Here is a 16245-nt window from a genome sequence, read left to right on the forward strand (position 1 = left end):
ATGGCACAATCATAAAACAAAACATGGCAACAAAGAAAGAAATTTACTGACCCCTGTTCAAAAGTCTGCATGCCCTTAGTTCTTAATACTGTGTATTTCCCCCTTTAGCATCAATGACAGCGTTCAGTCTTTTGTAATAGTTGTCTATGAGACCCTGAATTCTTCCAGGTGGTATAGCTGCCAATTCGTCTTGGCAAAATGTGTCTAGGTCATGCAAAGTCTTTGGTTGTCTTGCATAAACCGCACATTTGAGATCTCCCCAGAGTGGCTCAATTATATTAAGGTCAGGAGACTGTGATGGCCACTCCAGAACCTTCAACTTTTTCTGCTGTAACCACTGGAGGGGCAACATAACATTGTGCTTAGGGTCATTGTTGTGTTGGAAAATCCAAGAGCGTCCCATGCGTAGCTTTCATACAGAAGAATGCAAATTGCCTGCCAGTATTTTCTGATAACATGCTGCATTCATCTTGCCATACATTTTTATAAGATTTTCTGTGCCTTTAGAGCTCACACACCCCAAAACCTCAGTGAGCCAACACCATGCTTTCCTGCTTTGCATATGGCTGCGTGTGACGACCCATCACTCAGAGACCATGGTGTTTTTGTGTGTGTGGCGGGGGGGCCTGTACTTAGTTGGTATTTTCATCTGTTTGTTAAGCACTGATTCTGTTTGCATTCATAAATGTATCTTAGAAAAACATATCTGAATAGAAATTATGCTCTGTAAGTTATTAAGCCTTAGAAAGTCCCTTTTTCTAGAGAGTACTAAGATTATGTTAAAAATCCACAACCAACTAGCTCAAACTAATTAACTAAGTAATGAGACTTAATAGGAAAACTCAAAGTCAAATGGATAGAAAGTGGTAGCAGACAATCTGACCATCGTTACTGATGGCAAACTGAGGAACAGTGACTACTACAAAACTGTATGTAACTTATAGTATAACATTAGCAATCCTTTTAAAATGTGTTTGAGTAATGTTTACTCACAATTATAGGAATATTTTAAAGAGACAAATAGATAAATAGACTAACTAGCTAAAACAGTGCTGTGATTTAGATATCTGGTATTGGTGCTTCAGTGAGAGGTAGACCAATGACAGAAAGTGCCAGTTAGAGGGAGGAACGAAGGACACAGTTCCCACAGGTCTCATTCAAAACTACAACAGAGCTCCAGAAAAATCAGCTGTGTTGGTCCCAGGAGCTCTAACTGCTAGCTTTGCTGATGCATGCAAGCCTGCAACTTCTGAATGTAATGAGATAAAGCACATCTCCAGTCAAGTGTTGCATTCATTTTCGTTTGTATTATTTACTCATGTCTATTCTAGACAACGTAACAGATACTAAAGATTTAAAAATGGTAGGTGTACATTTTCATAGCCTGCTACCATAAATGGATATGCCCTGGGTATGGGAGGAAATTTATAACCCTCACATATTAGCAATATCAGAGATGGTTTAATAGCAACATTTCGTACACAGAGTTAAAAATCCAGGTAAATATTTTATAGACGTTATAGGTGAAATAAAGGTGGCAATCTATGTCCTACTATTTATTAAATATTTATCTGAGATTGTTCGGTTAGATTTTAAATGCTTAATTCACTGAATGTGAACACTTGCATTAACTCAGGTAACTTTGGGATGGAACTTTGCTGGTTTGGCTGAAAGACTTATAAGTGTAGTTGTTCGTCTGATTGCCTAGAAATCAGATAAAGCCTGCACTAAGTACCATAAAACAAAAGAGCCATCAGACTGTAAATCCTATAGAAACTTTAGGGACGTCAGTAAAACAAAAACAGGAAACGCAAAATCAAATCAACTTGACTTTTTAACGACCGGCAAAATACACTTTGTATGGTAATGTGCTCGAATGACCCATCGTGATAAATTTAACAGTAATCTGTTTAAAAGCAAACAAACAAAATATTACCCGAAAATATCAGAACCTAGATTAACGTCATTTCACTATCTGAATTTTGCCTATAGTACTAAAATAGTCTACCACTAAAGTATAAATGTATCTTGCTAATGATATATAGTCAATTCGGTATCTCACTATATACAGTTTTGTAACATTTGTAACAATACACATGATCACTTACAGTATACATAGCAGATACAAGCAAATTCCAAAGATGATTTAAACTAAATTTCCATCACTTTCATTTATTTTAAAGTTCTATTTCATGCTGTTTACTGCAAAGCTGGTAATTAAAAATAAATGAAAGTGATGGAACAACGGTTTAGTGTTGAATCTTTGAAATATCTGGGTTTGTTTTATGAAGATATTTGTAAGTATTGTTTTACTGTATCCATAACAAAGACTCAACTTCTGCTTCCTATCCTAGACTATGGTGACATTATATATCAATACACAAGCAACAACCATCTTGGCGTATTACATGTCTTCTATAACAATCTTTTCAGATTCATCCTTGGATGCCATTATAAGACATTGCACAATGTATGAATCACTGAAGTGTCTGTCACTGGAGTTACCTGTTTTAAATATAAAGGCCCAGCTGATTTGAAAAGTTTACCTTTCAAAATAAGCACATTAAAATCCCAAAGTTAATTTTAAAAAGTCTCTTCAATTTGAAAGAATAAACAGTTTTTAACAAACAGAAACATCCCAATGTGGAGATTATTGTAATACTTTTTCATAGTATTGTTATTTAACCAGACATGTTGATTATGAATATTAGATGATGAATCTCAAGAGATTTCTAATAAATAAAAAGGAAAGCGGGAAGAGTTTTGTTTAACAATCATCTTAATTGACTTCCTCTCCTCAGCTCCTTAATGGTCAAAAAATAAGCTAAATATGTTAAGTTTACTAGGAATCGAGGCCAGTAATATCACCAGTTCAGTGGTTTGATCTGTCCAGTGGTTTGATCTGTCCAGTGGTTTGATCTAGACAGTGGTTTGATCTAGACAGTGGTTTGATCTAGACAGTGGTTTGATCTAGACAGTGGTTTGATCTAGACAGTGGTTTGATCTAGACAGTGGTTTGATCTGTTCAGTGGTTTGATCTAGACAGTGGTTTGATCTGTTCAGTGGTTTGATCTAGACAGTGGTTTGATCTGTCCAGTGGTTTGAACTAGACAGTGGGTTGAACTAGACAGTGGGTTGAACTAGACAGTGGGTTGATCTAGACAGTGGTTTGAACTAGACAGTGGTTTGAACTAGACAGTGGTTTGATCTAGACAGTGGTTTGACCTAGACAGTGGTTTGACCTAGACAGTGGTTTGAACTAGACAGTGGTTTGAACTAGACAGTGGTTTGATCTAGACAGTGGTTTGATCTAGACAGTGGTTTGAACTAGACAGTGGTTTGAACTAGACAGTGGTTTGTGACAGTGGAGACAAAGGGAGTTAATGAGAGAAGAGGAAGTCACTTTACATTTACTGAGATGCACCAAGTACTTCAATCTGAAATACTGTCTGCAAAAGACAGAGAAAGTTTGGAAGAGAGAGAACCTCATCATGGACCAAGAAGAGTGCTTCCTGGCATTTTGTGCTGAAAGGACCATATGAAAAACTCCTGTAGAGCCAAAATAATTCCTTGGTTAGTGTCTGACACTGAGAACAGGAATGGAGGGACAGGGCATGTGAGACCAAAATGAAAAAGAAAATATTAATCAAAAAACCTGAAAGACAAATAAAATGAAATAAGGAGAAAAATAGAGCGATAAATAAGTCTAAGTAATGTCTGTGATTTGAAGTGTTTATTGTACTGTGTTGTGTTGCACTGTGTAGTAATGTGTTGTGTTACCCTGCTGTGCTATGCTGTGTTATACTGTGTTATACTAAATTGTGTTTTACTGTGCTGTGTTATACTGTGCTAGTCTGTATGGTGTTGTATTATGTTCCACCCTATTGGTTGTGTTGTATTGTTCTGTGTTGTATTTATCGTGTTGTGTTGTCCTGTATTGTACTATGTTGTGTGGTACTGTGTTGTATTGTATTGTGTTATGTTGTAGTGTGTTATGTTGTACTGTGTTGTATTGTATTATGTTGTAGTGTGTTATGTTGTACTGTGTTGTATTCTACTGTGCTGTGTTGTGTTGTACTGTACTGTAGTGTGTTATGTTGTATTTTTTTGTACTGTACTGCATTGTGTTATACTGTGTTATACTAAATTGTGTTTTACTGTGCTGTGTTATACTGTGCTAGTCTGTATGGTGTTGTATTATGTTCCACCCTATTGGTTGTGTTGTATTGTTCTGTGTTGTATTTATCGTATTGTGTTGTACTGTATTGTACTATGTTGTGTGGTACTGTTTTGTATTGTATTGTGTTATGTTGTAGTGTGTTATGTTGTACTGTGTTGTAGTAGTGTGTTATGTTGTACTGTGTTGTATTCTACTGTGCTGTGTTGTGTTGTACTGTACTGTAGTGTGTTATGTTGTACTGTGCTGTGATTTACTATGTTGCGTTGTATTGTGTTGTACTGTATTGCATTGTGTTGTACTGTGTAGTATTATATTGTGTTGTGCTGTGTTGTGATTTACTATGTTGTGTTACATTGTGTGGTACTGTTGTATTGTACTGTGTTGTAGTGCGCTGTATTGTAATGGGTTGTATTGCATACTATTGTAATGGGTTGTATTGTACTATGTTATGTTGTACTGCATTTTATTGTACTGTGTTATAATGTATTGTGTCCCATTGTACTGCGTTGTGTTATGTTGTACTGTGTTTTGTGTTGTACTGTATTATGTTGGACTGTGTAATGAATAAAAGGGCAGCAGAGACTGAGAGCCTCACAGGAATAGTAATGTCTTGGCTTTTCTGAGGTCTGATTTCTGCTGGGCCCCAGTTACCCTGAATAATTTATTTCATACCACAAGGTTAGCAAAAAGATAGACAGAGACACACACAATATCACAAAAACATACACACAAAAACATGCAGGTTTGTATTAAAAAGCTAGTGAAAATTATGTCCTGAAGGTCTACACTACAGTCTAAGACTCCTCCAGACCAAGGACCTGAAGATTGGCTATAAAGTATGAACATCACTGAAGCCTCTAGTCTTTTACATGAACATCACTGAAGCCCTCTAGTCTTTTACATGAACATCACTGAAGCCCTCTAGTTTTTTACATGGAACTCACTGAAGCCCTCTAGTCTTTTACATGAACATCACTGAAGCCCTCTAGTCTTTTACTAGAAACATCACTGAAGCCCTCTAGTCTTTTACATGGAACTCACTGAAGCCCTCTAGTCTTTTACATGAACATCACTGAAGCCCTCTAGTCTTTTACTAGAAACATCACTGAAGCCCTCTAGTTTTTGCTGGACCGCATAAGCGGAGCTGGCCAAGAAGAGCAAATGTCACTGACTGACTGACTGTGATTACATTATAGTAAGCTTGAAATAAGACAGTTTCTGGTCATTTTGCGACTGTTTCTGGTCGATTTTCAAGGTACGCATCCGTGCATGCATTTTGAGTCAGGATAGACAAACGCATTTGCTGGCTACAACATACAGTAGTTACGTTATAGTGAGCCTAAAAGTGTATACGTTATATTGCGACTGTTTCTGGCAAGGAAACGTTCATCTTCAGTCTCGCTAGCAATTGCTCAATTCTTATGATTATTCTTAAGAAGTTAGTAGATACTAGTTAGCCTATTACTGGCTAATAAACTATTCAAATGGCCAGTGGCAAAAGCTAACAGTTCATAGACTTAATAAGAAACATTAGTCAGTTTAACACAATGCTCAATAGTGTTTAGCGATTAGTGAAATAGGTCATTCTGTGGCGTTGTGGTTAAAGACAATGCCTCTCAAGTGGAAGACTCAAGTTCGAATCAATTGTGAACAACGTCATTTATTTATTTTATTTCCATGATTCTCTCGTCGTTTCACTTGATGAAAAAGTTAGTTATCGTTGCCTTCATTGATAGTTATTGTATCAAATGTCATTCATGAATGAAAGAAGAAGTATATTGTAATGCCATGAAAGAAAAAAATATCTTCTTATGCCATGAAATGAAATGGCTTTGGCAATTGCTCAATCCCTATGACTAGTGTAGTAAGTTAGTAGTGGGCAACACTTTCTATTGCGGGACGGCTGAACTAGGCTTGCCTGGTTGCTTGTTTACATGGACATCACTGAAGCCCTCTAGTCTTTTACACGAACATCACTGAAGCCCTCTAGTCTTTTACACGAACATCACTGAAGCCCTCGTGTCTTTTACATGAACAACAATGAAGCCCTCCAGCATTTTACATGGACATCACTGAAGCCCTCCAATCTTTAATATGAACATCACTAAAACCCTCCGGTCCTTCACATGGACAACAATAAAGCCCACCAGTCTTTTACATGGACATCACTGAAGCCCTCCAAGATTTTCACAAGGACATCACTGAAGCCCTCCAAGATTTTCACAAGGACATCACTGAAGCCCTCCAAGATTTTCACAAGGACATCGCGCACATACACACACACACACACACACACACAAACTGTTATGGAAATGTTGAACTAAGGTACATTTGGGAAATGTCTGTCTTTCTATTGGCTGGTACGTAAATCTTTACTTTGATTGTGACACACATGTCTGTATAATATCAGAGGATTATTGGGTATTTGGGCCATGTCCTCCTGCCTAGACAAAGAAGGGTGTCAGTCTTTATGTTCCTCAGGAATGTGGTCCTTGGGGGGAAGTAAGGTCAGTTGGCCCCTTGTGGTAAACACAACAGTAAACATTATGGCAGGAAGGATAAGGTGGGGGGACAGCCCGCCCTTTGGGTAAAACCTATGTGACACAAGACAGATGGGCAACAACTTACCACACCCCTTTTTCCTCTATAAATACAAACTGTTCATGTATTAAGTTAGAGACTCCTCTGATTATTTTGTTTGTAAGAGTATGACGCGTCTCTCTATTTGCAAATAAAATATTAAATTGTGCAAGATAATTTTGTTTCTGTTCTTACTCCTTTAAGAGTGTCAATCGATGGAACAGACACACACACACACACACACACACACAATAGCAACACGCATTTAAAGAGTTAAAAGGGTTGTAATACATGCAACAGTTGGACAACAAACACACTCCAAACTTTGTGATATTTTAAATCCATCAGCTATTGACCAAATTATAACACAAAAGATTTTACTGGAACAGACAAATCATGAATGGAGTTCGGGTTTTGGTGGGAATGCAGGTATTTCATTCATTGTAAAATAAATGTTACATTTGTTAGCACCCATTCATGTTCTGATTATATAAAGTATTGCCTAATTTGCATATACACTTGGTGTATTTGCTTAAATAAATGTATTAAAATAAAGAGGTGTAACAGATGAAACCATTACAACTTGCTCTGTCTAAGCCCACCTGTGCTCACCTGCACTGTCTAGACTTGGACTCATGAATTATTAATTACGCTTGTCACATTTTATTGAATAATTCAACAAGGGTGTCAAAAAGAACAAAAATCTAAATGCATGTATCCATCCATACTGACACCTATACTTGACATATTTGCAAGCTCAGACATTATATTACAGTAACCAGTGTTGGTTTTCCTATGTGGCTTTCATTGCCGCACACCCAATTTGCAAGAATATCTGGCATATTAAACAATAACTTTACATACTTTTTTCCCTCTTTCTTGTAAATCTCGAGTCACTGTTAAATCCCAGACCAAGCAGACACATTCTTACAAATGCAACAGAAAATCTTTTGTATTGCAATGACAAGAAAAGGCATAACCAGGTAAGTATGCCACGGTCATTATGTTAACAGGGGGGAAACCAATGATAGAAGCAAGTGTGGGAAAGTGTCACCAAAGTAAAATGAAAGCAATACATCAAGCAAGATTTAAATGGCAATTGTATTTAGCATCCCTCAAACAAAATAAATAGATGGAAGGAAAGAAAGAAAATCAAGTAGAGGGGCTTGCACGTTAAAAATACAAATCAACATACACTAGCAGTGATACACTCCCATCAAAGGGGATGACAAAATCATCAACATGTTGATGTCATGGAAACACTGTCCACATCATCATGATTTTCCTCTTTCTCTAACTCTCTGCCTGTTAATCCTTTTCTCCGCCTTCATCCTCTCTGCAATCATCCTCTCTCCATTATCCTCTCCATTTTCATCCACCTCTATCATCCTCTATACACCCCCATCATCCTCTGCATCATCCTCTCCTACTTCATTCACCCCTATCATCCTCTCTCCATCTCCAACATCTTCTTTCCACCATCCAATCTCCATCATCCACTCTCCATCATCCTCTATCCACCTCTATCTCGCCATCATCTTCTCTCCATTTCCAGCCTCTCTCTGTCCATATCCCTTCCGTTCCTTTTCATCCACCGCCCCCCCGCCACCCCCCCACTGCAAAACAAATGATGGCTGCCAATGCCACGAGGCTGCTGATGTCACTGGTTTCCATGGCTACCACCAGCCCAGCTATGACGCTGTCCAGGGAGGGGGGGGGGGGTGAGGCAGGTAAGGTTTACATACACTCCCCTATTGATTTCTTTGGAGATTTATACAATAACACGATCATCATTTGGCTTTATACACCCACATTTTGGATTTGAAATAAAGATTTACATAAAGTACATTTCCAGAATGTCACTTTTTTGGTCTTTATTTTACCGTTTAGAAATGAGAGCACTTTATAGATCTAAATGTTAATACAATGTTTATGTATTTCGACAAATTCCCTTCAATGTGTATTATAACAGTATTTGCATCACTGTCCATAAATACTGCATGAAAAAGAGTGTTCCATCACAGTGGCAGCACATGGAGCTTTATCAAGCAGTGGTCTAGCAGACTGTTTACTCCATTAGGCGTCACAGGTGACCTAATTACCCATAATCCTCTGGGACTTTGCCCTTGACTCATATCACTACACTCAGTGTAGATTTGTTCTTTAGGAGTAGCTACTGTGACAACAGATTTAATTCCATTCACACAGTCCACAAAAACAACATGCCTTCATTCCTTCATATCCCAGCTCATCATGAGAAAGATGAGCAGAGCTCCAAACATTGGATACAACTATATGGAGACAAAGCGCTTTCACCTGGTGACCTGACCATGACCATCTTACACATACACACACAGGTGCAAGCAAGAACCCACAAACACACAACTGAACTCACCTGCATGCTGTGTGAAATCGCTATGCTAGTCAGTCTCCACTCACCTGGATCATGTAGAGCTGGGCGATGCGGTACTCTTCCACACTCATGGGCATGGGGATACGGTACTCCTTGATCAGCATGGTGTCTGAAGGGTGGGAGGCGCAGGGCGGGGTGGGGGGTGGTTGAAGGAGGTGGGCGGAGCTTCCTGTCAACGAGCCTCTTTACCCAAGACGAAGAAGCATCCTCAAACAGCCAGGATGGAAGTTGTCATGGTCCTGAACTGAGAGACAACAGAGGAGAAAGAATTGGATTCTTGATTTGGTGACAACGAGTTGCTGTCTATGTATTGGATGTGGAAATATAAATCCTTAATCCAGTCGACAAATCACTTTCTCTCTCTCAGGTGATGAATCAAAACATTTACCTAATTGTTATACAACTGATATTAGAAAAATAAATGACATATTACACTCCAGTAAGTTGCAGAGACTTTCCAATTACGCCCCAAAGTCAATCCGAAAAGCGAACGTCTCTACTTACGGGCGAGAGACAGTCTGCTAACAACATAAACCCAACATAAGCATGTCTCAGGCACCAAGCAATTGACGTCCAATAAACATCCACTCAACGTCTAAGTAATGCTAAAAAAACATCCAAACAGGTCTGCTCAAGCAATGCCTCCCAAGAGAGGGAAGGGACATGGCAGCATGACAGCACACAACCACACACACACACACACACACAGACAGGGACGAGTTTAGGACGTCACATGACTGCAAGGTGGCTTAGTGTAAGGGGGATTAAACACGGAGCGGCACACTTCCCAACACAACAATGTCTTGAATGGGAGTGGGGAGCAGGAGAGTGGTTGGGGGGGGGGCAAGGACTGATCGGCTAATAAATGGATAGAGACGTTGGAGTAGTGTTAGAGGAGGACCCAGAATATGAGGGGGGGCGGCGAGAGAAAAAGAGCAAGAGAGCGGGAGAGAGAACGAGAGAAAGAAAGAGAGTAAGAGAGGATGAGAAAGAAATAGAGCATGAGAGGAAGAGAAGGAAATAGAGCAGGAGAGGAAGAGAAAGAAATAGAGCAGGAGAGGAAGAGAAAGAGAGAGATGGATGAACACGTGGTCTGGGATTAAGAGTGTGTTCAAACACATACAGAGTATCGCTACGGGATTCAGAGAATGTGATAGCACATAAGAGATCAGGGACCATGGGTTCTTCAGTGCCTTAACATGATTGGCACTCAAGCAACGTAACAGGCCTCATAATCGATTTACAAAGACTCCCCACTCCCCAACATTACTTCACGGCAATTCTAGTGTAGTAGATGTGACATTAGCATGCATGCAATGGTGGATGCCTCATGGACATGAACGAAATATCCATTAGATTTGTCTCTGTTAACCATTTCACGTGTATACCCTTGAAAAGGGACTTCTAAATATCAGCATTTAGGAGGTATAAAGCTAACTAGAAATGTTATAGATGTTTAAAAAAATTGCCAATCTTTTGGAGGGAATTAACACATTTGCGAAACTCTGAGTTTGTAACTCATAGATCAAAACATGCAAAACCATTTAGAGGTAAATGCATGGCTCAACACCCAATCATATGGAACCCTTCGGTTTGTAGGATGGAAGCCATCGATGTGAACAATCAAATGGGTGGGTTGTTTTAGGATATCCGGACTCCTCGCGAAGAAGGAACACACTCTCAGGCATTACCTTAAAGTAGCCAGGCAATGATGAACACTTCTCATTGTTCTATCCAAAAATACACAGGCATGTTGCCCACGGTGGTCTCGCGGTCTAAGCTGCTGCCTGTGGTATACATACTGTCCCATGTAGAAGTATTTCTGTCCTTTCTCAACTGGGAGAGAAAAAAAGGTCTCTAAACCAGTGTTTCTTAATCCTGGTCCTCTGGACCCAAAGGGGTGCATGTTTTTGCTCAAGCACTCACACACCTGATTCAGATTAAAGACCTGATGATAGGTTGATTATGTCCATCAAGTGTGTAAGTGCTAGGGCAACATTTAAAACAGGTGTAAGTGCTAGGGCAACATTTAAAACAGGTGTGAGTGCTAGGGCAACATTTAAAACAGGTGTAAGTGCTAGGGCAACATTTAAAACAGGTGTAAGTGCTAGGGCAACATTTAAAACAGGTGTGTGAGTGCTAGGGCAACATTTAAAACAGGTGTAAGTGCTAGGGCAACATTTAAAACAGGTGTGTGAGTGCTAGGGCAACATTTAAAACAGGTGTAAGTGCTAGGGCAACATTTAAAACAGGTGTGTGAGTGCTAGGGCAAAAACAAAAACGTGCACCCCTTTGTGGCCCGAGGACCAGGATTGGGAAACACTGATCTAAACTCTTACTAAAACCATGATTGGTGACTGAAATACTGACTACACATTAATGTAGTTTCCTGTACACAAGTTAAATAAAATCTGTACTCCAAAGTACAGATGGACCTGAAGGATAATAAGGAACATGGTTTCATTTCGAAATTATTTACTTAAGTTTTGGATATTTGGGTTAAACGTGTAAGCAGCCACATGTACAGTACCAGTCAAACATTTGGACACCCTTACTCATTAAAAGGGTATTTCTTAGTTTCTTTAGTTGTAAAATAATTCCAGGTGACTACCTCATGAAGATAGTTGAGAGAATCCAAAGTGGGTAGAGCTGCAATCAAGTCAAAGGATTCCATATGTTTTGATATGTTTAACCCTTGTTTGGTTACTACAGGATTCCATGTGTTTTGATATGTTTAACCCTTGTTTGGTTACTACAGGATTCCATGTGTTTTATTTCACAGTTTTGATGTCGTCATAGTTCTACAAATGTGGAGAAAACCTAAACCCCTTGAATGAGTAAGTGTGTCCCAACGTTTGACTGGTACTGTCGTTTGTTTAATACCATTCCCATTACAGTTAATATAACTAATGAGACCTGCTGCTCGAACTGCAGTCTAATTTGATATTGCTCACAAACAGCCATACACACACATAGACAGAAACAATACATCTAGCCACAGCAGAAAACCACAGGTCATTTGTAACCAAGCCGCTTCCTGAAGTGATACTGTCTCCTCCCTAGCAAGGTACCGATAAGGCTGAGAGTTGTCCTGTATTGTGTCTGGGCGTTGTGTCATTGCCTTTCCTGTATGGGTATTTCCGACCAGCACTGCAGTTGGGTTTTGTCTTGGGCCTGGGGGATTTCTACTGTTGGACCATAGGCAGGACAAGCCCAACTATGATGTATAGTATGCAGCATGCAGTAATAAGCTGGACCACTTAGGTTGGACACATATATTAATACAACGAAAACTGCTTGGGTAGGCCTTGGCAGAGAGCAGACCACTTTCATTACATCCTACACATAGCCAGTTTGTGTGTGTGTGTGTGTGTGTGTGTACAGGTATAACTATTATAGGGGGGGGTAAAAAATACATCAAGTGTTCTAAAAGTTGGCACATTTAAAAGTTTTTGGACATTTTGCCAGTCCTCATGAGGTAATAGGGCAATTGTAAGTTTAGGAGTAAAATACGGGATAGTGTTGGAATTAGACTAAAGGATAGTGGTTTGGGTTTAGTGTTAGTGTTAGGATTTATTGTAGGGCTTTGGGGTTAGAGAAAATATATTTTTCAGTGGGAGTATTTCTTTGGGTCCACACAAAGATAATATGTGTATCAGGTTCCGGCACAGCAGCCTGCCGGGACGGTGAATCTCTGCCTTCCATCGTCACAGACATTATTTTAGTTCCAGCCTCCCCAATGTTCCCTACTGTTCTTTGTATTGGTTTATCCATATGTAACATTGTTCCGTAAATTTTTTATTGTTTATCCAGTTTTCGGTTTTTGGTTTCCATTCACTGTAGTTCATTTATTAAATGTCCTCCGTTCTCCCTGCGCTTGTATCCTACCTCCATATGAAAACATTACAGTGGGTGTATGGGTGTTTTGGTGTATGGCTGTATGGGTGTATGGGTGTTTGGGTGTATGGGTTTTTTGGTCTATGGGTGTTTGGATGAATGGGTTTTTGGGTGCTTTGGTGTATATGTGTTTGGGTGTATGGGTTTATGGGTGTTTGGGTATTTTGGTGTATGTGTGTATGTGTGTTTGGGTGTATGTGTGGTTGGGTGTATGGGTGTATGTGTGTTTGGGTGTATGTGTGTTTGGGTGTATGGGTATTTTGGTGTATGTGTGGTTGGGTGTATGGGTGTATGTGTGTTTGGGTGTATGGGTGTTTGGGTGTATGGGTATTTTGGTGTATGTGGGTATGTGTGTTTGGGTGTATGGGTTTATGAGTGTTTGGGTATTTTGGTGTATGTGTGTATGTGTGTTTGGGTGTATGGGTATTTTGGTGTATGTGTGGTTGGGTGTATGTGTGTTTGGGTGTATGGGTGTTTGGGTGTATGGGTATTTTGGTGTATGTGGGTATGTGTGTTTGGGTGTTTGGGTATTTTGGTGTATGTGTGTTTGGGTGTATGTGTGTTTGGGTGTATGGGTGTTTGGGTTCAAGCATGTGTGGGTGCAAGCAAGTGGTCGTATGCGTTCAAGCATGTTTGTGTATTGTTTTGGGTGTGTTCCAGGCCAACTGCATATCTCCCATTCCAACCAATGCACAAGGTCCTTTTTTGTCACCATCTGTCTTCCTTCCTGTCTGTCTGTCTAACCGCATTCCTGTCTGTCGCCCTCCCCCTCTGGCCGTGTGTTTCTTCCTCGAGGTACAGTACATCTCTATGTGTCTATCACAACCTATCAATGTCTCTTACACAGTCCAAATACCACTTCACAAGTTTCAGTGTCTCCTTTCCATCCTGTTCATTATCTATCCTCTTTATATGGGTCCATGAGTATGTTCAGAATACAGTGTGGCTCATTCCCACCACACCACATGCCTCCATTCCAGCAAAATACATCGCCGCTGTCTTACTGAAGCCCTGAAGCCAGACAGAGAAACAGACAGACAGACACATCAGGCTTTTATCAGTGTTCTTTTCACTAGTGTCAGATCAATACGGTCCTCAGTGGGTGGGTCAACAAGACCCTTAACAATGCAGCACCCCGTCCGCACATTCAGACCCGCTCAGGTTGAGGCCGACCGACAGGACAGCGCCAGAACCTCCAGCCTCACAGGTCCAGGTCCCTGAGTGGGAAAAAGGGGTGTTGGACCAGGCAGTACTGCGTGTACCTCACTCAATCCACTGTCTCCAGCAAGGCTGCAGGAACAGTCCACAGCCACACCTCCTCCTCGTTTATTCTACTGCCGCTGTCTGACGCACAACAAACAGAGCACATGCAGCACACACGGACACGCACACGCACGCACGCACAAACAGGAACGGGTCGGACGCTATCACGGGGTGGGGGGTTGGGATGGGGTGGGGGTTAGGGGGGGTTCCAATCAAGGCGTGTTACCTTCGGGAAGCGGGAGGACACCACAGAGACTGGTCCCGGCCGACAGGACCGGTCAACAGCGGGTGCTGAGCCGCCTCATGGCTCCCCTCTCATCAGCCTGACCCGCTGACATCCCTACTGTACCAGAGTCCCCCAGCAGAGGCGGTCCGCCGAGCCTGCAAAGCCGCTGCTCTTGTGGACGGTGTTGTTGCAGTCGGTCCGTGGTCTCATCAGCCTTGATGTGGTGGAGGCAGCAGGGGTCCTCTGTGTGAAACCAGCCACCGGAGGAAGGTAGGAAACACAAGACATCGATTCGTTTTCATTCCCCTTTTCCCCTTCCACCCTTTTTTTTTTCTCCCTTTTTTTTTTAATACTTTTTTTTTTTTTTTATCTCCTCCTCCCTGTCTCCACCCCCTTCGGAAACTAGAAGGTCCTGTTACCATGGAGATGCATGAGGCTGTGATGTGACTGGTCGGCGGGGGTATGACGCGTCGAGTCCCAGGAACGGCCCACTGGTTAATCAACGCTCCCTCTCTCCCCCTTTCACTATCTGCTGCTTTTTCCCCCTCTGTATCTCTCTTCTGGTCTCCCCCTCTTTCTCTCCCACTCTATTTCTGTCTTTTTTCCTCTCTCTCTCTCTCTCTCTACTTCTCTGTGTCTCTCTTTTCTTTACTACCTCACAATCCCCCTCTCTTCCTACCATCCTCTCTTTCCTTTTGAATGGCCATCTCTCTCGCTTGCTCTCCATATTTCCCGTGGCCTTTCCTGTGACTCTGCTATTTGTGTTATTATCTGACCTGAACGGATTCCAGTCACCATCCCACAGGCCCACATATAGAGGGAGTATAAATTACTTAAAAAAGAGGCACACTGTCTAGCCTATTAAAACCCAACGTTACTTTGGATCAGGGTAAAGGTATGGATGGCCAACTGTAGCCTAAGTACACAGTAGCACTAACTAGTGAGCCAGGAACAAAATACTTCACACCTGTAGGGTGTCATCTATAAGCATGTACTTCAAATATGTTGCCTGGCTGGCACGCCGTATTATTCCATCATTTCAATTAGCAAGCTCAAATGGTCTCTCGCTTTCTGTACTAAATCAGTGAGCATTGCTTTTCATAACATCCTTGGTGTGAAGAGGATTATAAATTCTGGAAAATACAGGTGTCAAAGTATCCATCTGTTTCTGGCCAGACACGATCTGTCAAGATGGTCCTAACTGATGAGTGGGCCCGGATGGAAGGAGAGACCAGAGACTGGAAAAGAGACTTGTCATTCATAGAAGCAGCTAACCATACGATATTCCCCAAACGCTCAACCCCCGTGCGAACTCTTCCTCCATACCTCTCTCTTCAGCCCCTCCCTCCCTCTCTTCATCCTTTCTACCCCTCCTTACTCATCTCTCACCCTCCCGTATGCCTCGGCCCTCCCTCCTCTCTCTCCATTTCTCCTCACTCCCATCTTTCTTTCTTTATCTCCTTTTGTTCTCCCTCCCTTCCTCCTTTCTTTCTGTACGTCCTCCTGTCCTCCCTATCTCCCTCCTTCCCTGCAGGCTGTGGGGATGGGCAGACTCGCATTTGAAATGAAATGGCTTGCTGACAGGTCCTCCAACAAGCGCACACACGCACACACACGCATGCACACACACGCAGGTGCACACACGCCCACACACGCGCACGCACGCACACACACGCACACGCACGC

General features: G+C 41.4%; 1 protein-coding gene across 10 annotated transcripts in view; it reads right to left on the minus strand.

Annotated features, from left to right (window-relative positions):
- The window catches only part of LOC105014804 (membrane-associated phosphatidylinositol transfer protein 2), a 63623-nt gene that overhangs the window by 40374 nt on the left and 7004 nt on the right, over positions 1-16245 (minus strand). For 6 of the 10 annotated variants that reach the window (XM_034296878.1, XM_034296879.1, XM_010877416.5 and 3 more), the window contains exons 2-3: positions 14560-14802; positions 9200-9417 (exon numbers count right to left, since the gene is read on the minus strand). In XM_034296878.1, the coding sequence (XP_034152769.1) occupies positions 9200-9277 (78 nt within the window). In that variant the 5' untranslated portion in view covers positions 9278-9417; positions 14560-14802. Of the gene's footprint in view, positions 1-9199; positions 9418-9677; positions 9860-14559; positions 15938-16245 lie in introns of those variants that run through there. The other 4 variants (XM_034296875.1, XM_034296882.1, XM_034296876.1 and 1 more) reach the window with 4 other exon arrangements.

Source organism: Esox lucius, chromosome 14 (genome assembly GCF_011004845.1).
Source record: "Esox lucius isolate fEsoLuc1 chromosome 14, fEsoLuc1.pri, whole genome shotgun sequence".
In the NCBI taxonomy this organism is placed as follows: Eukaryota; Metazoa; Chordata; class Actinopteri; order Esociformes; family Esocidae; genus Esox; species Esox lucius.